This window comes from Procambarus clarkii, chromosome 45 (genome assembly GCF_040958095.1).
Source record: "Procambarus clarkii isolate CNS0578487 chromosome 45, FALCON_Pclarkii_2.0, whole genome shotgun sequence".
In the NCBI taxonomy this organism is placed as follows: Eukaryota; Metazoa; Arthropoda; class Malacostraca; order Decapoda; family Cambaridae; genus Procambarus; species Procambarus clarkii.
Window position 1 is genome coordinate 28,887,179 of NC_091194.1, and position 25,166 is coordinate 28,912,344.

General features: G+C 45.4%; 1 protein-coding gene across 1 annotated transcript in view; it reads left to right on the forward strand.

Annotated features, from left to right (window-relative positions):
* Positions 1–25,166, forward strand: part of LOC138350322 (extended synaptotagmin-3-like) — a 319,761-nt gene that overhangs the window by 102,059 nt on the left and 192,536 nt on the right. Inside the window, exon 4 of the mRNA XM_069300945.1 lies at positions 14,659–14,728. Within this exon, the coding sequence (XP_069157046.1) occupies positions 14,659–14,728 (70 nt within the window). The remainder of the gene's footprint in view (positions 1–14,658; positions 14,729–25,166) is intronic.

The following is a 25,166-nucleotide window of genomic DNA, read 5'->3' on the forward strand; positions in this document are numbered from 1 at the left end:
AACCTAAAATTGTTTGCTGGGCTAGGAGGTTGTGTGTGTGGGGAGACACCTAGGAGGGTGTGTGGGGAGACACCTAGGAGGGTGTGTGTGTGTGGGGAGACACCTAGGAGGGTGTGTGTGTGTGGGGAGACACCTAGGAGGGTGTGTGTGTGTGGGAGACACCTAGGAGGGTGTGTGGGGGGGAGACACCTAGGAGGGTGTGTGGGGGGAGACACCTAGCAGGTTGTGTGTGTGGGGAGACACCTAGGAGGGTGTGTGTGGGGAGACACCTAGGAGGGTGTGTGTGGGGAGACACCTAGGAGGGTGTGTGTGGGGAGACACCTAGGAGGGTGTGTGTGTGGGGAGACACCTAGGAGGGTGTGTGTGTGTGGGGAGACACCTAGGAGGGTGTGTGTGTGGGGAGACACCTAGGAGGGTGTGTGTGGGGAGACACCTAGGAGGGTGTGTGTGTGTGGGGAGACACCTAGGAGGGTGTGTGTGTGGGGAGACACCTAGGAGGGTGTGTGTGGAGGGAGACACCTAGGAGGGTGTGTGTGTGTGGGGAGACACCTAGGAGGGTGTGTGTGTGAGGGGAGACACCTAGGAGGGTGTGTGTGTGGGGAGACACCTAGGAGGGTGTGTGTGTGGGGAGACACCTAGGAGGGTGTGTGTGTGGGGAGACACCTAGGAGGGTGTGTGTGGGGAGACACCTAGGAGGGTGTGTGTGTGGGGAGACACCTAGGAGGGTGTGTGTGGGGAGACACCTAGGAGGGTGTGTGTGTGGGGAGACACCTAGGAGGGTGTGTGTGGGGAGACACCTAGGAGGGTGTGTGTGTGGGGAGACACCTAGGAGGGTGTGTGTGTGAGGGGAGACACCTAGGAGGGTGTGTGTGTGGGGAGACACCTAGGAGGGTGTGTGTGTGGGGAGACACCTAGGAGGGTGTGTGTGGGGAGACACCTAGGAGGGTGTGTGTGGGGAGACACCTAGGAGGGTGTGTGTTTGTGGGGAGACACCTAGGAGGGTGTGTGTGTGTGGGGAGACACCTAGGAGGGTGTGTGTGTGTGGGGAGACACCTAGGAGGGTGTGTGTGTGGGGGGAGACACCTAGGAGGGTGTGTGTGGGGAGACACCTAGGAGGGTGTGTGTGTGTGGGGAGACACCTAGGAGGGTGTGTGTGGGGGGAGACACCTAGGAGGGTGTGTGTGGGGAGACACCTAGGAGGGTGTGTGTGGGGAGACACCTAGGAGGGTGTGTGTGTGTGGGGAGACACCTAGGAGGGTGTGTATGTGGGGGGAGACACCTAGGAGGGTGTGTGTGGGGAGACACCTAGGAGGGTGTGTGTGGGGAGACACCTAGGAGGGTGTGTGTGTGTGGAGACACCTAGGAGGGTGTGTGTGGGGAGACACCTAGGAGGGTGTGTGTTGGGAGACACCTAGGAGGGTGTGTGTGTGTGGAGACACCTAGGAGGGTGTGTGTGTGGGGAGACACTTAGGAGGGTGTGTGTGGGGAGACACCTAGGAGGGTGTGTGTGTGTGGAGACACCTAGGAGGGTGTGTGTGGGGAGACACCTAGGAGGGTGTGTGTGGGGAGACACCTAGGAGGGTGTGTGTGGGGAGACACCTAGGAGGGTGTGTGTGTGGGGAGACACCTAGGAGGGTGTGTGTGGGGAGACACCTAGGAGGGTGTGTGTGTGGGGAGACACCTAGGAGGGTGTGTGTGGGGAGACACCTAGGAGGGTGTGTGTGTGTGGAGACACCTAGGAGGGTGTGTGTGTGGGGAGACACCTAGGAGGGTGTGTGTGTGTGGGGAGACACCTAGGAGGGTGTGTGTGTGGGGAGACACCTAGGAGGGTGTGTGTGGGGAGACACCTAGGAGGGTGTGTGTGGGGAGACACCTAGGAGGGTGTGTGTGTTTGGGGAGACACCTAGGAGGGTGTGTGTGGGGGGAGACACCTAGGAGGGTGTGTGTGGGGAGACACCTAGGAGGGTGTGTGTGGGGAGACACCTAGGAGGGTGTGTGTGTGTGGGGAGACACCTAGGAGGGTGTGTGTGGGGGGAGACACCTAGGAGGGTGTGTGTGGGAGACACCTAGGAGGGTGTGTGTGTGGGGAGACACCTAGGAGGGTGTGTGTGGGGAGACACCTAGGAGGGTGTGTGTGTGTGGGGAGACACCTAGGAGGGTGTGTGTGTGGGGGGAGACACCTAGGAGGGTGTGTGTGTGGGGAGACACCTAGGAGGGTGTGTCTGTGTGGGGAGACACCTAGGAGGGTGTGTGTGGGGGGAGACACCTAGGAGGGTGTGTGTGGGGAGACACCTAGGAGGGTGTGTGTGGGGAGACACCTAGGAGGGTGTGTGTGGGGAGACACCTAGGAGGGTGTGTGTGCGTGGGGAGACACCTAGGAGGGTGTGTGTGGGGAGACACCTAGGAGGGTGTGTGTGTGGGGAGACACCTAGGAGGGTGTGTGTGGGGAGACACCTAGGAGGGTGTGTGGGGAGACACCTAGGAGGGTGTGTGTGGAGAGACACCTAGGAGGGTGTGTGTGGGGAGACACCTAGGAGGGTGTGTGTGGGGAGACACCTAGGAGGGTGTGTGTGGGGAGACACCTAGGAGGGTGTGTGTGTGTGGGGAGACACCTAGGAGGGTGTGTGTGGGGAGACACCTAGGAGGGTGTGTGTGTGTGGGGAGACACCTAGGAGGGTGTGTGTGGGGAGACACCTAGGAGGGTGTGTGTGGGGGATGAGACACACATACACAATGTGCAAAGGACATATTGTCCTTTGCACGCCTTATTTTGATGGTAAACTCCTTCATCCTCACTTTAGGAAGAATAATATGACCTCCTTTTCTGAGTTTTTGGATACTTTCGTTTATTTGTCCATCTATCAATCTTTTTCTCACTCCAAGCTTCCCTTGTTCTGCCCTCATCACGTCTCACAACACTTTTCATTGTGCTTTCCTTCAAGCTCCGATAAGCCTCTGTAATCTTATGTGCCCTATCGGCTGCATCTCTTACATCCTTCAATCCTGCCTCCTGGATCTTAAATTTCGTCTCAGGGAGCATCATTTCCAGAAGTTTCTCCATAATCATCAACTGTTTGAACTCATCATACGATTCTACACCGACATCTTCTATCCACCTCTGGAACCGTCCTCCCAAGTCTCTCACTGTCTCAGGGAACGTACTTGCAGGAGCCTTCCTCATTTCTCTGAAGCGTTTTCTGTATGCTTCAGGCGTTAACAGAAATGTGCGCAACACGCTGCTCTTCACGGTCCAGTATTCTTGGCATTCTTAGAAAGACAACTGGGTATTTGCCTCTCTGGCAACGTCGGTCAACTGTAATTGTACCAATTGAGTCCACTCCTCTTGTGGCCACTGTCTCGTGTTGGCTATCTTCTCAAAATATTCGAAGAAGCTCTCTGACTCTTCCGGCACGAACAGTGGAATATATCTCTCCCTCTCCCCTATTATCGTGTGGGTGTGACACATGGGTGGTGCACTCTGGCAACCCACGCTCAATCCTATGCTCTACCAAAGATTTTTTCGCTATTTCCATTTGATTTGTTCTCTCTCTTGTTCCAACTACAGTCCCAATATTCTGGTTTTCTCCTTTTTTTTCTTGTTCGAACTCCAATTCTTGTATTCAGATTTTCTCTTTTTCTACCTCTAGTTTAGTTCTCTTTTTTTCTGCTTCACTTTTCATCTCAAGTTCTAGCCTCAACTTCTCCAATTGGAATTGCCTCTCTTCACATTCATATTCTTGTTGCATTTGAAGCTCTAGCTAAAATCTTTCCAAGCTACTCTTCCGGCTACTCCTGCTACTGCGGCTACTGCTACTACTACTACTACTACTACTACTTGATCCTTGGGATCTTACTTTATCTTGTCATCATCTTCCTTCCTATTTTCAGCTCCTTTCTGGGCTCCTTGCTCTGCCGCTTCCTTCCTAGCTCTCAACTGTCTAAAGTTCTCATCGTTCATTCTGTCCACCTTAGATGACTTCACCTTGACGCCACATTTCTCCGCTATCTGCTTTACCTGCTCTTTGGTGTAACCTTCTAAATCTTCAGGATTGCCTGACTCTTTAAATGTTTGCACCTTCTCCATCCCGTCCTGAGGGTCGTCCCGAGAGAGAGAGAGCATATCTCCCTGTGGTCACACGGGCTACCTATTATTTATTTAGCAGATCACCCTGGTAAGTGTCTGATTCTAGGAGAGGGGTTCAGCGTCACCTTATTCATGGTTACGGCTAACAGTACCCAATTCTCATGAGTACACACCCGCTCATGAGCCGCTATGACTCCCCGCACTCTCCTTACTGTGGGATGATCTCGCAATCCTGCTTAGTTAGTTGTAGTCCACTATCACCCAGGTTATAGCCGTGTCTTTCTTTCTAGCCTAGAAGCCTCACCATGACAAGAGCAAAAGCCAGCTAACAAATGTAACATTTAATATAATAGAACATACACAATATATATACAGGAATAGTTATAAAATATACAACCTCATAGGCTGCTACCAACTGATAACACTCCAATATCGCCTAATGTCTCCAACCTACAACTATATCAGCCTGCTGCTGATATGATTATTGCCAGAGTATCCTGTGGGGAACTCCTGTGGCCCTTAGCACACCGGCACTGTTAGGTATGCCGAGTTACTGATTGTGACTTATTGTGATTGTGAGTAAGTGACTTAACACGATTGCTAGTATCAATCGTGTTAAGCTAGGTTTTGTTCACGAGTTGATCGGAATCGTAGTTAGACCTCAAGAGTCTTTCTAATGCGATAATAGCCTTACTGACGGCAATCTAGAGTAAATGAAGCACCCATTGTATCAGTGGTTAAGTGTAAATAAACTACTGTTAAGATTTATGAAGTGTCTCTGTTGAACCACTTCTAAATTCTGCCATTACTCGTACTTAAGCCTTCAGCCACAGGTGTCATCAACACCGAGTTGCCGATTAATCACTAAACTATAAGAGTGATGAGGACCCTAGGAGTGCCTTAGAGGGCAACACTTGCGTTGAGGAGATTCGTGCCATCAATGTGGATCAGGACCAGGTGAAACAGGTCTGTGAAGAGACCACCTGTTACGGCCTCACTTAGCCAGTAACCGGGTTCTATACTTATCAAACTGTATATGAAGCTCAAATGCCTCTTCCTACTTAATCCCACCCCGAGTCATAGGCAAGTTATTAGGAACTAGCAGTAATAATCAGTCTAAAGGAAAAGGGGGTTAACAACGCTACCCAGAATCATCACCAAGTGTACCTCTTAACTATATATACATGATATAAGACTGCAGATGTCACTTTTGCAGGACACTATAAAACGTCTGCAGTCTTCTTTCCCAGTGAGTCCACTTCTGGCCTCTCTCATACACCACTCAAGGTTCCTTCCCCGAGTCTGACTTTTATGATCCTCCGCCGGCGAGTTCACCTTTGTCAGTAAATCATGGGTCAGTCCTACACAGTATCGTCAAAGTGCTAAGACACCACTTCTACTCTCCAGCAACACACTGGCAGAGGTCTCGAGCAACACGCTGGCAGAGGTCCCAGCAACACACTGGCAGAGGTCTCCAGTAACACGCTGGCAGACGTCTCCAGCAACACGCTGGCAGAGGTCTCCAGCAACACGCTGGCAGAGGTCTCCAGCAACACACTGGCAGGGGTCTCCAGCAACACACAGGCAGGGGTCTCCAGCAACACACAGGCAGGGGTCTCCAGCAACACACTGGCAGAGGTCTCCAGCAACACGCTGGCAGAGGTCTCCAGCAACACACTGGCAGAGGTCTCCAGCAACACACTGGCAGAGGTCTCCAGCAACACGCTGGCAGAGGTCTCCAGCAACACACTGGCAGAGGTCTCCAGCAACACACTGGCAGGGGTCTCCAGCAACACACTGGCAGAGGTCTCCAGCAACACACTGGCAGAAGTCTCCAGCAACACACTGGCAGAGGTCTCCAGCAACACGCTGGCACAGGTCTCCAGCAACACGCTGGCAGAGGTCCCCAGCAACACGCTGGCAGACGTCTCCAGCAACACGCTGGCAGAGATCCCCAGCAACACGCTGGCAGACGTCTCCAGCAACACGCTGGCAGAGATCCCCAGCAACACACTGGCAGAGGTCTCCAGCAACACGCTGGCAGAGATCTCCAGCAACACACTGGCAGAGATCCCCAGCAACACGCTGGCAGACGTCTCCAGCAACACACTGGCAGAGATCCCCAGCAACACGCTGGCAGAGGTCTCCAGCAACACGCTGGCAGAGGTCTCCAGCAACACACTGGCAGAGATCCCTAGCAACACGCTGGCAGAGGTCTCCAGCAACACACTGGCAGAGGTCTCCAGCAACACACTGGCAGGGGTCCCCAGCAACACGCTGGCAGGGGTCTCCAGCAACACGCTGGCAGAGGTCCCCAGCAACACACTGGCAGAGATCCCCAGCAACACGGTGGCAGAGATCCCCAGCAACAAACTGGCAGAGGTCTCCAGCAACACACTGGCAGGCGTCTCCAGCAACATGCTGGCAGGGGTCTCCAGCAACACACTGGCAGGGGTCTCCAGCAACACACTGGCAGGGGTCTCCAGCAACACACTGGCAGGAGTCTCCAGCAACACACTGGTAGAGGTCCCCAGCTACACACTGGCAGAGATCCCCAGCAACACGCTGGCAGAGATCCCCAGCAACACACTGGCAGAGGTCTCCAGCAACACACTGGCAGGCGTCTCCAGCAACACGCTGGCAGGGGTCTCCAGCAACATACTGGCAGGGGTCTCCAGCAACACACTGGCAGGGGTCTCCAGCAACACACTGGCAGAGGTCTCCAGCAACACGCTGGCAGAGGTCTCCATCAACACGCTGTCATAGGTCCCCAGCAACACGCTGGCATAGGTCCCCAGCAACACGCTGGCAGACGTCTCCAGCAACACGCTGGCAGAGATCCCCAGCAACACGCTGGCAGGGGTCTCCAGCAACACACTGGCAGGGGTCTCCAGCAACACACTGGCAGGGGTCTCCAGCAACACACTGGCAGGGGTCTCCAGCAACACACTGGCAGGGGTCTCCAGCAACACACTGGCAGGAGTCTCCAGCAACACATTGGCAGAGGTCCCCAGCAACACACTGGCAGAGATCCCCAGCAACACGCTGGCAGAGATCCCCAGCAACACACTGGCAGAGGTCTCCAGCAACACACTGGCAGGCGTCTCCAGCAACACGCTGGCAGGGGTCTCCAGCAACACACTGGCAGAGGTCTCCAGCAACACACTGGCAGGGGTCTCCAGCAACACACTGGCAGAGGTCTCCAGCAACACGCTGGCAGAGGTCTCCATCAACACGCTGGCATAGGTCCCCAGCAACACGCTGGCAGAGATCCCCAGCAACACACTGGCAGAGGTCTCCAGCAACACACTGGCAGGCGTCTCCAGCAACACGCTGGCAGGGGTCTCCAGCAACACACTGGCAGGGGTCTCCAGCAACACACTGGCAGGGGTCTCCAGCAACACACTGCCATAGGTCTCCAGCAACACGCTGGCAGAGGTCTCCAGCAACACGCTGGCAGAGGTCTCCAGCAACACACTGGCAGGGGTCTCCAGCAACACCCTGGCAGAGGTCTCCAGCAACACCCTGGCAGAGGTCTCCAACAACACGCTGGCAGGGGTCTCCATAAGAACATAACATAAGAACATAAGAACAAAGGCAACTGCAGAAGGCCTGTTGGCCCATACGAGGCAGCTCCTATTCTATAACCACCCAATCCCACTCATATACTTGTCCAACCCGTGCTTGAAACAATCGAGGGACCCCACCTCCACAATGTTACGCGGCAATTGGTTCCACAAATCAACAACCCTGTTACTGAACCAGTATTTACCCAAGTCTTTCCTAAATCTAAACTTATCCAATTTATACCCATTGTTTCGTGTTCTGTCCTGTGTTGATACTTTTAATACCCTATTAATATCCCCCCGGTTATGTCCATTCATCCACTTGTAAACCTCTATCATGTCACCCCTAACTCTTCGCCTTTCCAGTGAATGCAACTTAAGCTTTGTTAATCTTTCTTCATATGAAAGATTTCTAATTTGGGGAATTAACTTAGTCATCCTACGCTGGACACGTTCAAGTGAATTTATATCCATTCTATAATATGGCGACCAAAACTGAACTGCATAATCTAAATGGGGCCTAACTAGAGCAAGATATAGCTGAAGAACCACACCAGGTGTCTTGTTACTAACGCTGCGATTAATAAATCCAAGTGTCCGATTTGCCTTATTACGAACATTTATGCATTGATCCTTTTGTTTTAAATTCTTACTAATCATAACTCCCAGATCCCTTTCGCAATCCGACTTCGCAATCACAACACCATCTAGCTCGTATCTTGTAACTCTATCATCCTTACCTAACCTCAGAACTTTACATTTATCAGCATTAAACTGCATCTGCCAATCCTTTGACCATTTCAAAACCCTATCTAGATCAACTTGAAGTGATAGTGAGTCCTCCTCCGAATTAATTTCCCTACCGATTTTCGTATCATCGGCAAATTTGCAAATGTTGCTACTCAAACCTGAATCTAAATCATTTATATATATTATAAACAACAGAGGTCCCAGGACAGAGCCTTGAGGCACTCCACTTACAACATATTTCCACTCTGACTTGATTCCATTTATACTAACTCTCTGTTTCCTTTGGTATAGCCATGCCCTAATCCAGCTTAATATAGCACCCCCAATACCATGAGACTCTATTTTTTTAATCAGTCTTTCATGTGGCACTGTATCAAAAGCTTTGCTAAAGTCAAGGTATACAACATCGCAATCCTTACCACTATCAACTGCCTCAACAATGCTAGAATAAAAAGATAACAAATTTGTTAAACATGAACGGCCATTTATAAAACCATGTTGCGACTCAATTATTAATTTATGTTTTTCAAGATGAAGACGAATTTTATTTGCTATTATGGATTCGAGTAACTTTCCCACAATAGACGTTAGGCTAATTGGTCGATAGTTAGACGCAAGTGATCTATCTCCTTTCTTAAAAACTGGTATCACATTAGCAACTTTCCAAAACTCTGGCACTCTGCCTGACTCTATTGATTTATTAAATATGGTTGACAGTGGGTCACAAAGCTCCTCTTTGCATTCTTTAAGCACCCTGGCAAACACTTCATCCGGCCCTGGGGCTTTGTTTGGTTTGAGTTTTACTATTTGTTTAAGAACATCCTCCCTGGTAACTGTTAAACTCGTCAACCTGTCCTCGTCCCCACCCACATAGACTTGTTCGGCTGAAGGCATATTGTTAAGTTCCTCTTTAGTAAATACAGATACAAAATATTTATTAAAAATACTACTCATCTCTTCATCACTATCTGTTATTTGACCTGTCTCAGTTTTTAATGGACCTATCCTTTCCCTAGTCTTAGTACGATATAACTGAAAAAACCCTTTAGGATTTGTCTTTGCTTGCCCTGCTATGCGAACTTCATAGTTTCTTTTTGCTTTCCTTATCTCTTTTTTAACATTTCTAACCAGTTGTACGAATTCCTGTTCTAAAGTGACCTCCCCATTTTTAATCCTTTTGTACCAAGCTCTCTTTTTACCTATAAGGTTCTTCAAATTCTTTGTTATCCACTTTGGGTCATTTGTATTCGATCTATTCAATTTGTATGGTATACTACGTTCCTGTGCTTTGTTTAGAATATTCTTAAATAAGTTATATATTGAATCCACATCGAAATCCCCATTTAAGTCACCTATCGCTGGGTTCATGTCTCGCTCCAAGACCGGCCCACACCCCATACCCAAGACTTTCCAATCAATTTGACCCAAAAAATTTCTTAGGCTATTAAAATCAGCTTTTCGAAAATCTGGCACTTTAACAGAATTTTCTCCTACTGGTCTATTCCATTCTATGCTAAATCTGATTTCTTTGTGATCACTGCTCCCTAGCTCACTCCCTATTTCGATGTCATTAATTTGCGTTTCCCTGTTAGTTAACACTAAATCTAAAATATTATTTTCCCGTGTTGGTTCCTTAATGTGTTGCGTAAGAAAGCAATCGTCAATTAATTCTAGAAAATCTTCTGCTTCACTATTCCCTGTTTTGTTCAACCAGTTTATTCCGCTAAAATTAAAGTCACCCATGACATAAATACTGTTAGATCTAGATGCTCTAGATATTTCATCCCATAGGTGCTTTGCTTCCATTCTGTCTAAATTTGGTGGCCTATATATTACTCCTATTATAATATTATTTGCTTTTTCGTTTAATTCTATCCAAATAGTTTCTGTGTGTGGCTCTGTTTTGATTCCCTCTTTGAGACTACATTTCAAATTGTCCCTAACATATATGGCTACTCCCCCTCCTCGTCTAATATATCTATCTGAGTGAAATAGTTTAAATCCATATATTTGATATTCAGCTAATAGTTCTCTATTTTCTACATTCATCCACGTTTCGGTAAGTGCAATAATATCTATTTTTTCTGTGCAGACAAGAGCATTTAATTCGTTAATTTTATTTCTTAGACTTCTACTGTTAGTGTAATATACCCTAAGTGAATTGTTATTTTGCGGACCTTCTCTTTCCCTGATCATTTTGCCAATTCCTTTCTCCCACAAACACATACTTTTATTACCTCCTTCCTCCAAATCAATTCCCATACCTCTATCTACTAACAGTTTAAACCCAAACAAACACCTCTAACCACTTCTTCCAACGAGTTCGCAACAGCAACAACCCCAGCTCTCGATAGATGCACCCCATCACGAGCATACATTTCATTTTTTCCATAGAAGTGTTCCCAGTTGTCTATGAAAGATATTGCATTTGATTTGCAATATCTTTCCAGCCGGCAATTGACACCAAGTGCCCTCGATATCCATTCATTTCCCACTCCCTTTCTTGGAAGAATGCCACATATGATCGGGATTCCTCCCTTGCTCCTAACTAATTCTATGGCTGTTTTATACCTCTGAATCAGTTCCTCACTCCTAACTCGACCAACATCATTTCCTCCCACGCTAATGCAAATAATGGGATTGTTCCCATTACCAGCCATAATATCATTCATGTTGTTTATAATATCACCAATGCCAGCTCCGGGATAGCAAACCCTTAACCTGTTCCCCCTATCTCTAGCACAAAACGCTCTATCCAAATACCTTATCTGGGAATCTCCCACAACTAATGTTTGCTTAGGTACTTCCTTTACTTTCTGAGGGGCCTGCGCTTCCTTTCTCTTCGTTGCTTTCCCTTTTGCGCGATCCGCAGTCTCACCACAGCACTCGTCCTCCAAAACGTCAAATGAATTAGAAGTTGCTATGGCGTTTGAAGGCGGCTTTATCAAAGTCTTCTTAAGGCCCCTGTCTTTCACAACTCTCCAAGACGAGGTCCCTTTACTACTGGTCTCCTCCTTCGTTACTTCTCGTTGTTCTTTAAACTGACGCACCTCCTCCCGCAGAGTGTCCAACTCTGTCCTCAGGGCTCCCACTAGAGTCACCAGGTCCTTAACTACAACTTCCATATTGCTATGATACACTCAGGAGCTCCGGTTAACACAACCTCTCCGATTTGTGTTAACAAATCAGCAACACCCTGGCAGAGGTCTCCAGCAACACGCTGGCAGAGGTCTCCAACAACACGCTGACAGGGGTCTCCAGCAACACCCTGGCAGAGGTCTCCAACAACACGCTGGCAGAGGTCTCCAACAACACGCTGGCAGGGGTCTCCAGCAACACTCTGGCAGGGGTCTCCACACAGGCGTATAACAAGCTTTAACAGACGGACAGTACTTCCATCTCGTAACTCAACTTGTCCATCAAGGGACACATCAGTCCAATCGCCAATACTTCGCTAAGTATCATAGACAACTCACAGTCTCCACCGACTCTCCCACTTGTTCCCACTGTAACACGTCTCGAGGTCAGGACAGTTTTGGTTGAACTGATTTTTGTCGACCACGATAACCTCCACATCACTAGTGAGGAGCACAAATTGGGTTAGTAAAAAAGAAACTACTCAGGGGACTAATAGATCACAGCCTTTCACCGGGGAACAGAAAATGGGGGCGGGTGCAATCAACAGATGGCATTGAATTCGTCACACCTCCTCTCCTAAAAGAATTGGGGTCGGGTACTCTGAACAGATGGCGTCGACGTCATCTTTAATGTTCAATACAAAGTGCTTAGTGCTGGAGATGTAGAGTCCACCTGGTTAACCTCAGATTCTTGTGACGGATCTGTGTTGTACAGCGCTCACCAGGGCCAATGTTTATTTCTCTATCAAGGAATAATTCAGTTGACAATCACTTAATTTCCTGGACTAATAAGCCACAGGGTGTTCTACCCCTTTAGCAACATTCTGTAATAACACTGACCCGATGCCGTAATCTGAAGTATCAACGGTTAACATGAATCTGCCATTAAAATTAGGCGACATGAGAGTGGGAGATGTATTTGTTTGGGGGTGGGGGGGAGGGAGGGCAGGGATATTCCTGTGCGGGCCCCTAAGCCTCTAGCTGGCCCACTAAAGTGGGAGATGATATCAGAATGGCTATTAGGCTTTCAAAAGCAAACTGACTGTCTTTGGTCCACATGTACTTTGCTCCCTTCTTCAAGAGATTTGTCAAAGACACTGCAATAGTTGAGATGTAAGGAACAAACTTATGGTACAATCCAGCCATACCAAGGACCTGCAGCACCTTCATAAGTGTTGAAAGGGTTGGGTACTGAACGACGGCTTCTACGGTGCTGTTCTTAGGGGCGATTCATCCTCCACCAACCACATGTCCTAAAAGGATAACAGAGGTCTTGGTCTTGTTCTCCTGAGACTACTGTCATAAATTGGCGAATGTCCCGTCACTGATACAGCTTCACCATATTTATGTGTTCCAACATCTGCTTCATTTTTCTGTCTGGAATGCTAAGGAAAGTATTAACTTTCTTGAGAACAGGGGTAAGGACCCATACATTTGGTATTCATGCTCCCTGTTACCGTTGGAGAACATACCAGTACTAGGTCTCCAACCTGAAATTCCCTGGGTGTCACTTTGCTGTCGAATCTCTTCATGACAGTTACCTTGTCCATCCAGAAGTTCTGGTCACCGGCCTTCTAACTGGTCTCTATGGTATCTGCGAATGCTTGCACATGGGATCCTTCTCTAGCTCTGTAATCAAGATTACTCTACTCCAGTGCTTCGGTTCTGGAGTCTAGAGAGTCTGGAAAGGGAGAACTGCCGACCAAGATACCCTCCACATCACTTCCGACGAGTGCAAATGGGGTTAATAAGAAAAAAGCTACACAGGGGTCTGTTAGATCACAGCCTTCCATCGGGAAAACAGAAAACGGGGGCGGGTGCGCTCAATTGATGGCGTTAACATCGTCACACCTTCCTTCCTAAAAGAATTTGCGTCGCGTGAACTCAACAGATGGCGTCGAAATAGTCACCCCCACCCCCCAAAGACTCTTATTCGAATATGAACCTAGGCCCTGTATGCTTGTTCTCGTACTTGCTGGACTCCGACAGTTTTGTGAAGCGTCTGCCATATGCACATTGGGGATGTTGCACGGAATTACAGTCTGGAAAAAGCGAAAACCTTACACTCACGTACATCTTAACATCATCAAGGGAAGAACAATAAATTCAGGTTACACCTCCCTTACTACCCTCGCCTGTGTTTCAAACATTGCTGAAATTATGAGATCCTGAAATAGACGAAATATGTTAATAGTAAACTGTGATCATCTGTGCTAGGTTGGGCACAGTTAACAAAGGATTAACATACACAATTGAATATTTTCAAGTATTTTGTGAGAGTTGTAAAACACAATCATTATATAAAATCTATTTTAGGTTAATTTAGGTAAGTATACGACAATGTTGAGTATTGTATTATATGCTTTCTTGGCGTTTTAGCTGCTCACCGTATATTTAAAAATGGACGCAAATTTTTTTTTTTTACAAACGTAGGTAAATTATTCTGACATAACAATAATTACAAACTTGCCTTAACGAAAGAAATTAGTTTAGTGTAACAGTTATTTTCTTGTTTTTCACATAAATAATTAATTTAAATTTATTTAATTTAAATTTTAAATTTAAATGATTGTTTTATTTTTTTATTTTTTGTAACGCTGATTGAAAATATAAGTTTTTTCTTCTGAAATTATCACTGTCTGCATAGAAGGCCAATGAAAGAAAGGTGTTAAAATCAGCTTTAAATTAGTTTTATTATTATCTTAACTTTAATGCTGAGAAGTCAAAACATTTGTTTATTGTTGAAATGTGTAAAATGACATACCAGAAAAGATTGATGGAATTATTGTATACGTTTGTGTGTTTATGTGCATATATCTGGGGAGAATTCTCACAGATTTCATTAGTCTAAAGAGTCCATGGTCCATAGAAAGGTATGAATCACTTGTTTATAGATACTAGGTATATTTAATTTTGAATTATTCCAGAAAATACACAAGTATTTGTGGCTTTTGCAACATTCAATAAATTGTATAATTTCTACCTTTTATTTACCTTATATGATCTTATAGTTATTGCAATAAATTGTGACATTGAGTTTTTTTTAACAAGAATAATAAAATGAACTTTCTTTTAAATAAATGCTTCAATATGTACAACTTTCTTTCACTGAATTTTCCAGATACACCGGAGACTTTGAGCTATCAATAAGTGTTTTGAACATCCCAATTTGCACCACGCTTAATATTCAGGTAAGTTTTGCTGTGTACATCAAGCTTAATATTCCGGTAAGATTTGCTGTGTTAATCAAGCTTAATGTTCATGTAATGTTTTATGTGCACACGCAAGCTTAATATTAAATAGGATGTAAATAAACAAGCTAAATATTCAGGGAAGGTTTGCTGTGTACAAGCAACCATTTATCAGATAAGATTTCCTGAATACAAGCAAGCTTAATTTTCAGATAAGATATGCCGTGTAAAATCAAGCTTAATATTCAGGTAAGATATGATGTGTACAAATATTGTAATATACTACTACACACATAGCTCAGGGGCTGCCATTGGGATGGGGTCTCGGCCTAGACCTCTATATAGAGGTCATATATGTAAATTGTCAACCACAATACTGTGGATAGTAACAGTTCATTCACCAGGGCAAAGGCAGCCTCGAACACGCGACCTCCAACATGATAGACGAGTGCTTTATTGTCTGGGCCACGGGCTTGCCTCTATGGTCTGGGACACGGGCTAGCCACTATGGTCTGGGACACGGGCTAGCCACTATGGTCTGGGACACGGGCTAGCCACTATGGTCTGGGCCACGGGCTAACCACTATGGTCTGGGCCACGGGCTAGCCACTATTGCCTGGGACACGGGCTAGCCACTATGGTCTGGGACACGGGCTAGCCAATATGGTCTGGGACACGGGCTAGCCACTATGGTCTGGGACACGGGCTAGCCACTATGGTCTGGGCCACGGGCTAGCCACTATGGTCTGGGACACGGGCTAGCCACTATGGTCTGGGACACGGGCTTGCCACTATGGTCGGGGACACGGGCTAGCCAATATGGTCTGGGACACGGGCTAGCCACTATTGCCTGGGACACGGGCTAGCCACTATGGTCTGGGCCACGGGCTAGCCACTATGGTCTGGGACACGGGCTAGCCACTATGGTCTGGGACACGGGCTAGCCAATATGGTCTGGACCACGGGCTAGCCACTATGGTCTGGGCCACTGGCTAGCCACTATGGTCTGGGACACGGGCTAGCCACTATGGTCTGGGCCACTGGCTAGCCACTATGGTCTGGGACACGGGCTAGCCACTATGGTCTGGGACACGGGCTAGCCAATATGGTCTGGACCACAGGCTAGCCTCTATGGTCTGGGCCACGGGCTAGCCACTATGGTCTGGGACACGGGCTAGCCACTATGGTCTGCGACACGGGCTAGCCACTATGGTCTGGGACACGGGCTAGCCACTATGGTCTGGGCCACGGGCTAGCCACAATGGTCTGGGCCACGGGCTAGCCACTATGGTCTGGGCCACGGGCTAGCCACTATGGTCTGGGCCACTGGCTAGCCACTATGGTCTGGGACACGGGCTAGCCACTATGGTCTGGGCCACTGGCTAGCCACTATGGTCTGGGACACGGGCTAGCCACTATGGTCTGGGACACGGGCTAGCCAATATGGTCTGGACCACAGGCTAGCCTCTATGGTCTGGGCCACGGGCTAGCCACTATGGTCTGGGACACGGGCTAGCCACTATGGTCTGCGACACGGGCTAGCCACTATGGTCTGGGACACGGGCTAGCCACTATGGTCTGGGCCACGGGCTAGCCACAATGGTCTGGGCCACGGGCTAGCCACTATGGTCTGGGCCACGGGCTAGCCACTATGGTCTGGGACACGGGCTAGCCACTATGGTCTAGGTCACGGGCTAGCCACTATGCTCTGGGCCACGGGCTAGCCACTATGGTCTGGGCCACGGGCTAGCCACTATGGTCTGGGCCACGGGCTAGCCGCTATGGTTTGGGCCACGGGCTAGCCACTATGGTCTGGGCCACGGGCTAGCCACTATGGTCTGGGCCACGGGCTAGCTACTATGGTCTGGGCCACGGGCTAGCTACTATGGTCTGGGACACGGGCTAGCTACTATGGTCTGGGCCACGGGCTAGCCACTATGGTCTAGGCTATGGGCTAGCCACTATGCTCTGGGCCACGGGCTAGCCACAATGGTCTGGGCCACGGGCTAGCTACTATTGTCTGGGCCACGGGCTAGCCACTATGGTCTGGGCCACGGGCTAGCCACTATGGTCTGGGCCACGGGCTAGCCACTATGGTCTGGGACACGGGCTAGCCATTATGGTCTGGGCCACTGGCTAGCCACTATGGTCTGGGACACGGGCCAGCCACTATGGTCAAGGCCACGGGCTAGCCATTATGGTCTGGGCCACGGGCTAGCCACAATGGTCTGGGCCACGGGCTAGCCACTATGGTCTGGGCCACGGGCTAGCCACTATGGTCTGGGACACGGGCTAGCCACTATGGTCTAGGTCACGGGCTAGCCACTATGCTCTGGGCCACGGGCTAGCCACTATGGTCTGGGCCACGGGCTAGCCACTATGGTCTGGGCCACGGGCTAGCCGCTATGGTTTGGGCCACGGGCTAGCCACTATGGTCTGGGCCACGGGCTAGCCACTATGGTCTGGGCCACGGGCTAGCTACTATGGTCTGGGCCACGGGCTAGCTACTATGGTCTGGGACACGGGCTAGCTACTATGGTCTGGGCCACGGGCTAGCCACTATGGTCTAGGCTATGGGCTAGCCACTATGCTCTGGGCCACGGGCTAGCCACAATGGTCTGGGCCACGGGCTAGCTACTATTGTCTGGGCCACGGGCTAGCCACTATGGTCTGGGCCACGGGCTAGCCACTATGGTCTGGGCCACGGGCTAGCCACTATGGTCTGGGACACGGGCTAGCCATTATGGTCTGGGCCACTGGCTAGCCACTATGGTCTGGGACACGGGCCAGCCACTATGGTCAAGGCCACGGGCTAGCCATTATGGTCTGGGCCACGGGCTAGCCACTATGGTCTGGGCCACGGGCTAGCTACTATTGTCTGGGCCACGGGCTAGCCACTATGGTCTGGGACACGGGCTAGCCACTATGGTCTGGGCCACGGGCTAGCTACTATTGTCTGGGCCACGGGCTAGCCACTATTGTCTGGGTCACGGGCTAGCCACTATGGTCTGGGACACGGGCTAGCCATTATGGTCTGGGACACGGGCTAGCTACTATTGTCTGGGCCACAGGCTAGCCACTATGGTCCAGGACACGGGCTAGCCACTATGGTCTGGGCCACGGGCTAGCCACTATGGTCTGGGCCACGGGCTTTCACTATGGTCTGGGCCACGGGCTAGATACTATGGTCTGGGCCACGGGCTAACTACTATATTCTGGGCCACGGGCTAGCCACTATGATCTGGGACACGGGCTAGCCACTATGGTCTGGGACACGGGCTAGCCACTATGATCTGGGCCACGGGCTAGCTACTATATTCTGGGAAACGGGCTAGCCACTATGGTCGGGGACACGGGCTAGCCACTATTTTCTGGGACACGGGCTAGCCACTATGGTCTGGGACACGAGCAAGCCACTATGGTCTGGGACACAGGCTAGCCACTATGGTCTGGGACACGGGCTAGCCACTATGGTCTGGGACACGGGCTAGCCACTATGGTCTGAGCCACGGGCTAGCCACTATGGTCTGGGCCACGGGCTAGCCACTATTGCCTGGGACACGGGCTAGCCACTATGGTCTGGGACACGGGCTAGCCACAGTAGTAGGGAGTAAGACGCACAGGTCATTTTTTTTTTTCAGGCCAGAGGACCCCTGTGCGGTGTAAGACGCACAGGCCTTTTTTTTTCAGGTGAATTTGGGGACTCACAGATTTTGGATTAAGGATTTCTTATGAGTAAGTAATTTCCGAGATTTTAGAAGTATGGAATTCTTATGAGAAAAATAATTTCCGAGACTTAGAAGTTTGTTAAAGGCCTTATGGGAGAAATTCAAATAACGTATGTAGCGCTTTAGGGTTTCCAGGAGAACTCTACGGACATATTTTACATGTTTTCAACTTACAAATATCGTCTATGTAAGCCATAGTTTTCATGTAAATTTTGAAAATCACCTGTGTAAGTCAGGGTTTTCAGGTCTCGTACCTCACACCCCCTCCCTCCCCCCTTACCTCGCAATCTCTCGCGTCACCTTTATTTACCTTACGCCCGGCCAGCCAGACGCTTCGTGTAGGTCTCCTCTTATCATATCTTATCTTTTCTTCTCCATAATATCTGGACCGTCCCTCCTCTCTCTCTCTCTCTCTCTCTCCTTTCATTCAGTTCAGCTATTTTCCAACATCGTATGTTTGCTCCTTTTCATTAAGCAAGTCAGTTTTACACAAATAAATCGTGTTAGTAAGCATGTTCTAGCTCACGTTCCCCCGCCTTAGTCCCCTGTCGTATAATGAATACTATCATTCCAATCCCTCTAAAATTTAAAAATAATCATATTTCAAACGTAGTTCAATACAGTAATTTAGTTACCAAGCTCCAGCGCTTGTCCTCCGCCTTAGCTCTCTCTCGTATCTTCGTTAATACCTATTCAAATTCCCTGAAATTTTTACCCTCTGTATTTCAGGCACCGTAAATAAGATCAAAACAGTTATCGAGCTCCAGCTCTCGTCCCCCACCTTAGTTCATTTATACAAGATCGTTAGTAACAGTCCAATTTCCCTGAAATTTTTACCCTCTGTATTTCAGGCACCGTAAATAAGATCAAAACAGTTATCGAGCTCCAGCTCTCGTCCCCCACCTTAGTTCATTTGTACAAGATCGTTAGTAACAGATCAATTCCCCTGAAATTTATACTCTCTGTATTTCTGACATAGTAAAATAGGATCCAAACAATTATCGAGCTCCAGCTCTCGTCCACCGCCTTAGTTCATTTATACAAGATCGTTAGTAACAGACCAATTTTCCCGAAATTTAAAGCAGACATCAAAGTTAGTAAATAAAATCAAGTAAGTTATCGAGCTCCAGCTCTCATCCCTCGCCTTAGTTCGCTCTCGTATATTTGTAAATAACCCATCAATTTCCCTGAAATTTTTACCCTCTGTATTTCAGACATAGTAAATATGAAGTAAACAAATATAAAACTCTAGCTCTAGTCCTCTATCCAAGTTCACTCATGTAAATTCATTACTATCAGTCCAAATCCCCCTGAGATTTAAACACCCAACTACATTTTCAGACATAGTAAATAAAAACCAGTTCAGTTATCAAGTTTCAACTCTTGTCCCCCCAGCTTAGTTCATTTGTACAAGTTCTTTATTTTCCAACTAAATCGCCCTAAGATTTAAGATCACCTTATTTTCTAACGTAGTAAAATTAATCTGGACATTAACCAAGCTCCATTTCCTCAGCCTTAGATCATCAGACATAAATATATTCGATCAAGTCCGTCTCCAGCTTAACTCTTATCCGAGTACACACATAACCCCAACCTGTGTAATTATCTTTCACCCCCTCGCACCTTCCTCCATCTCATCTCACCTTACCCTTTCCCCCCCTTACCTTCTCATCCCCAACTTATCCAAACCTTCAATAATCGTACTGTATTTGCATATTTTCTCTATATTCACTGTATTCTTCGTATTCTCATCCGTGTTCACTCCATGTTCTTCAAATGTTCACAGTCCCATTCAGTTCATATTTTCACAAGTATCTCCATTTTTTCTGTAATCTTTCTCTTAGTCTCATTATGTTCTCTACAAATTCTAGTCATATTTTCTATGTTTTCATGTTCATCACATGTTCTCTTTACAACTTTTATACTCAATATTCATTCTAACTTCCATATTTTGTGTTCTTTGTCAATAATCATGTTCCTCTACAAGTTCATGTTCCTCACAAGATCACTTCGTTTTTCACCTTCACTTACATGTTTTCTACATTCTTTGTCATATTCTCCATGTTCTTCACAAGTCCATTGTTCATTCTTTGTATTCCCTATTCTCCTTATCATGGTTTCATGTTCTCTGTAAGTTCATATTCCCAGCATGTTCACTGTATTCATCAACTTTTCTTACATGTGTTCTTTGCCATGTTCCCCATATGTTCTCTGGGTTTTTCCCCTTACATGTTATTTAACGTTCCTTAACTAAAAAAATCTTTCGCCAATCAACTAAAAACATAGTCACTTTCGTCATTTCTCAACTAAACTTATTATCCAGTCAACTAAAAATAGTCAGAAATAGCCTCGTTCAACACTGTTCTTAACTAAAACAACCTTTCTCTTAGCTAAAAATTGTCAAAGAAAACTTCTTTCAGCACTTTCTTAACAGCCGCTATGTTTCATCAAGAAAAAATTGTCAAAGGAAACTTTCCAAAACTGTTCATTACTAGCTTTTTATCCATCGTCAATCAACTAAAAATAATAACTTTCATCATTTCTTAACTAAACTTATTCCCCAGTCATCAGAAAATAACCGTGTTCTTCATGTTTCATTGACATTTCATAACTAAAATTATCCATCAATCAACAGAAATAGTCTTGTTCATCATTTCGTAACAACCATTATGTTTTTGTCAAAGTAAGAAAAAATAACCAAAGATATCTTTCATCGCTGTTCTTAACTGACATTATACTTTGGGGAGCACAAAAATAGTCTCAGTTGTCATGTTTTGTCTTTTTCCTTAACTAAAGTATTCATCAGTCAACTAAAAAATAGTTACTTCATCATGTTTCCTTGTCATTTCTTAACTAAAATATCACTTCTCTCATCTGAAAATAGCCAGGATTAATCTCATTCAACACCGTTCTTAACTAAAACAACCTTTCGCTTAGCTAAGAATTGTCAAAGGAATCTTTTCAGCACTGTTCATAACTAACTTTATCCATCGTCAAGTAAAAAAATATAGTCAAAGATATCTATCATCGTCGTTCTTAACTGACATTTATACTTTGTGGAGCACTAAAAATAGTCAAATGTAACTTTTTCAACACTTTCGTAACTAAAATTATATGTCGCTAAGTAAGAAAAATAGTCAAATGTAACATTTTCAACACTTTCGTAACTAAAATTATATGCCGCTAAGTAAGAAAAATAGTCAAATGTAACTTTTTCTGCACTTTCGTAAAAATTCTATGTCGTTAAGTAAGAAAAATAGTCAAAGGTGCTCTCCGTAACACCAAAGTTACTCTTCGAGATAACAAAAGACACTCTCAACACTCAAAAATTTACTCGCATCCTCAAAGTTATTCTCAGAGTCATCAAAAAGTTAATCTCAGTCATCAAAATGCTATTCTCTAAGTAGCCTTTCATTCATCAGAGAAACTTTCTAAGACATCTTCGTTCATTGAAGTTAATCTCAGAGGCATAAAAGTTATTCTCAGAGCTATCAAACTTGTTCTCGATGCCATCAAAAAGTTATTCTCAGTCATCAAAGTTAATCTCAGAGTTAACAAAGGTAATCTCTAACTCACTTTCGTTCAACATATTAATTCTCTAAGTCCTCAAAGTTATTCTCTAAGACAACAAAGGTATTCTCTAAGACAACAAAGTCTTTCTCAGAGCTATCAAACTTGTTCTCCAATTCATCAAAGTTGTTTCAAAGACATCAAAGTTAATCTTAGAGTTATCCAAAGACATTCTCATGTCCACAAAAGTTATTCTCAGAGCTATCAAAGTTAATCTCAGACATCTTCGTTCATAAAAATTATTCTCAGAGACATCTAAAATTATTCTCTAAGACATCAAAGTTATTCTAAGAGCTATCAAAAGTTATTCTCAGTCATGATATGTTATTCTCTAAGACAACAAAGGTATTCTCTAAGACAACAAAGTCTTTCTCAGAGCTATCAAACTTGTTCTCCAATTCATCAAAGTTGTTTCAAAGACATCAAAGTTAATCTCAGAGTTATCCAAAGACATTCTCATGTCCACAAAAGTTATTCTCAGAGCTATCAAAGTTAATCTCAGACATCTTCGTTCATAAAAATTATTCTCAGAGACATCTAAAGTTATTCTCTAAGACATCAAAGTTATTCTAAGAGCTATCAAAAGTTATTCTCAGTCATGATATGTTATTCTCTAAGTAACCTTTCGTTCATCAGAGACATTCTCTAAGTCTTCAAAGTTATTCTCTAAGAAACAAAAGTTATTCCAAGAGACATCAAAAGTTAATCTAAGACATCATCTTTCATCAAAGTTAATTTAGAGACCTCTAAAGTTATTATGTAAGACATAAAAGTTATTCTCAGAGTCATCAAAGTTGTTCTCTAAGACATCTTTGTTCATCAAACTTATTCTCGATGCCATCAAAAAAGTATTTTCTCGTTCATCAAAGTTAATCTCAGAGTTAACAAAGGTAATCTCTAATTCACTTTCGTTCAACATATTAATTCGCTAAGTCCTCAAAGTTATTCTCTAAGACAACAAAGTCTTTCTCAGAGCTATCAAACTTGTTCTCAAAGTCATCAAAGTTAATCTTGCTCATCAAAGTTGTTCTCTAAGACATCAATGTTGCTCTCTAAGACATCAATGTTGCTATCTAAGACATCAAAGATGTTCTCTAAATCATAAAAGTTAATCTTTAAGTCACCTTCGTTCATTAGAGAAACTTTCCAATCCATCTTCGTTGACCAAAGTTATTCTCAGAGTCATCAAAGCGATCTCTAATTCACCTTCGTTCTCCAAAAGTTGTTCTCTAAGACACCTTCGTTCATCCAAGAAACTCTCCTTCTTCCATCATGTTATTCTTTAAGACATCTTCAGTCATAAAATTTCTCTCCAAAATGTAACTAGTTCAGCTTTTCATGCCAAACCTGCACTTCTGTTAAAACATATTTTCTTAGTTGCTTTACCCTAAAACTGTTCTCTGAACTACACTGATCAAACCTACGTAACCTATCCTCTCCACCCAATGTTACTTAGTTAACTTAACCTTCATAACCTAACTTTACCTATCCTAACATAACTTACATTACCTTACCTATCTTACCTAACTTTACCTATCTTACCTAACTTAACCTGCATAACCTAACTTTTACCTATCCTAACATAACTTACCTTACCTTACCTATCTTACCTAACTTTACCTATCTTACCTAACTTACCTACATTACCTAACTTAACTTAACCTGCTTAACCTAACTTACCTACATTACCTAACTTAATCTGCATAACCTAACCTGCTTAACTTAACTTACCTTACCTTACCTATCTTACCTAACTTACCTGACTTAACCTAACTTATCCTGCTTAACCTAACTTACCTACATTTACCTAACTTAACCTGCCTAACCTAACTTTACATACCCTAACTTAACTTACCTACATTACCTAACTTAACCTGCATAACCTAACCTGCTTAACTTAACTTACCTTACCTATCTTACCTAACTTACCTGACTTAACCTAACTTATCCTGCTTAACCTAACTTACCTACATTTACCTAACTTAACCTGCCTAACCTAACTTTACATACCCTAACTTAACTTACCTACATTACCTAACTTAGCCTGCATAACCTAACCTGCTTAACTTAACTTACCTTACCTTACCTAACTTACATAATTTAACCTAACTTACCTTACCTTACCTAACTTACATAATTTAACCTAACTTACCTTACCTTACCTAACTTAACCTGCTTAACCTAACTTATTTAACTTATCTTACCTATCCTAACGTAACCTAACTTGCTTTACCTAACTTAATCTTACATTCCCAAACTGATGTATCCTAACTTATCTAGTCAAACCAGACATGATCTAACTTACATAAGAATTCATTCTTGTCTTTTGTGTTTCGTCAATCATTGTCTCATATTCATTTACTCATTTCATTAGTTAATTTCTCAAATGGTCACTTATGCATTTCAAGTGCTATTTGTTAGAGATCGGATATTTAAGCATTTCAAAGAATTTTTGTTATATATGGGCATTTACTCATTTCAAGGGTTAATTTCTCAAATGGACGTTTTTGCATTTCAAGTGTTATTTGTTTAAGATTAGGTGTTTAACCATTTCAAAGGATTTTTGTTATATATGGGAACTTACTCGTTTCAAGGGCTAATTTCTCAAATGGTCATTTTTGCAGATCAAGGGTTATTTGTTAAAGTTCATCAAGTTGCTCATAAGTTGTATTTATTATGTTTGTTATCATATGTTCTTATTCCCCAACCCCTTAACCTAACCTCTTGTAATCGTAGTGTATTTGGTAGCTTCTATCATATGTTCTTATTCCCCAACCCTTTAACCTAACCTTTCAGATGTAGTTTATTGTGTTTTTGACGTATTTGTTGAATATATTATCCTTTTCCTAACCTTTCAGATGTAGTTTTGTTTCTTGTTTTTGTATATTTTACCCAAACCCACCATCCCACTTAACCTTCTTTCCTTCTTTACTTTGATTCTCCTACTCCTTCTAACCCTCCTTTTCTATCTCTCTCCCTTATTCTCTCTCTTCCTCCCCCTCTCTCTCCCTCATTTGCTCAAATGCTCTCTTCTTTCTCAAATTCAAGTCTTAATGCCCCCATTCTCACACCCTCACTCTCATTCACTTAGTTTTTCTTTTTCTCAAATTCAAGTCTTAGTGCTCCCATTCTCACACCCT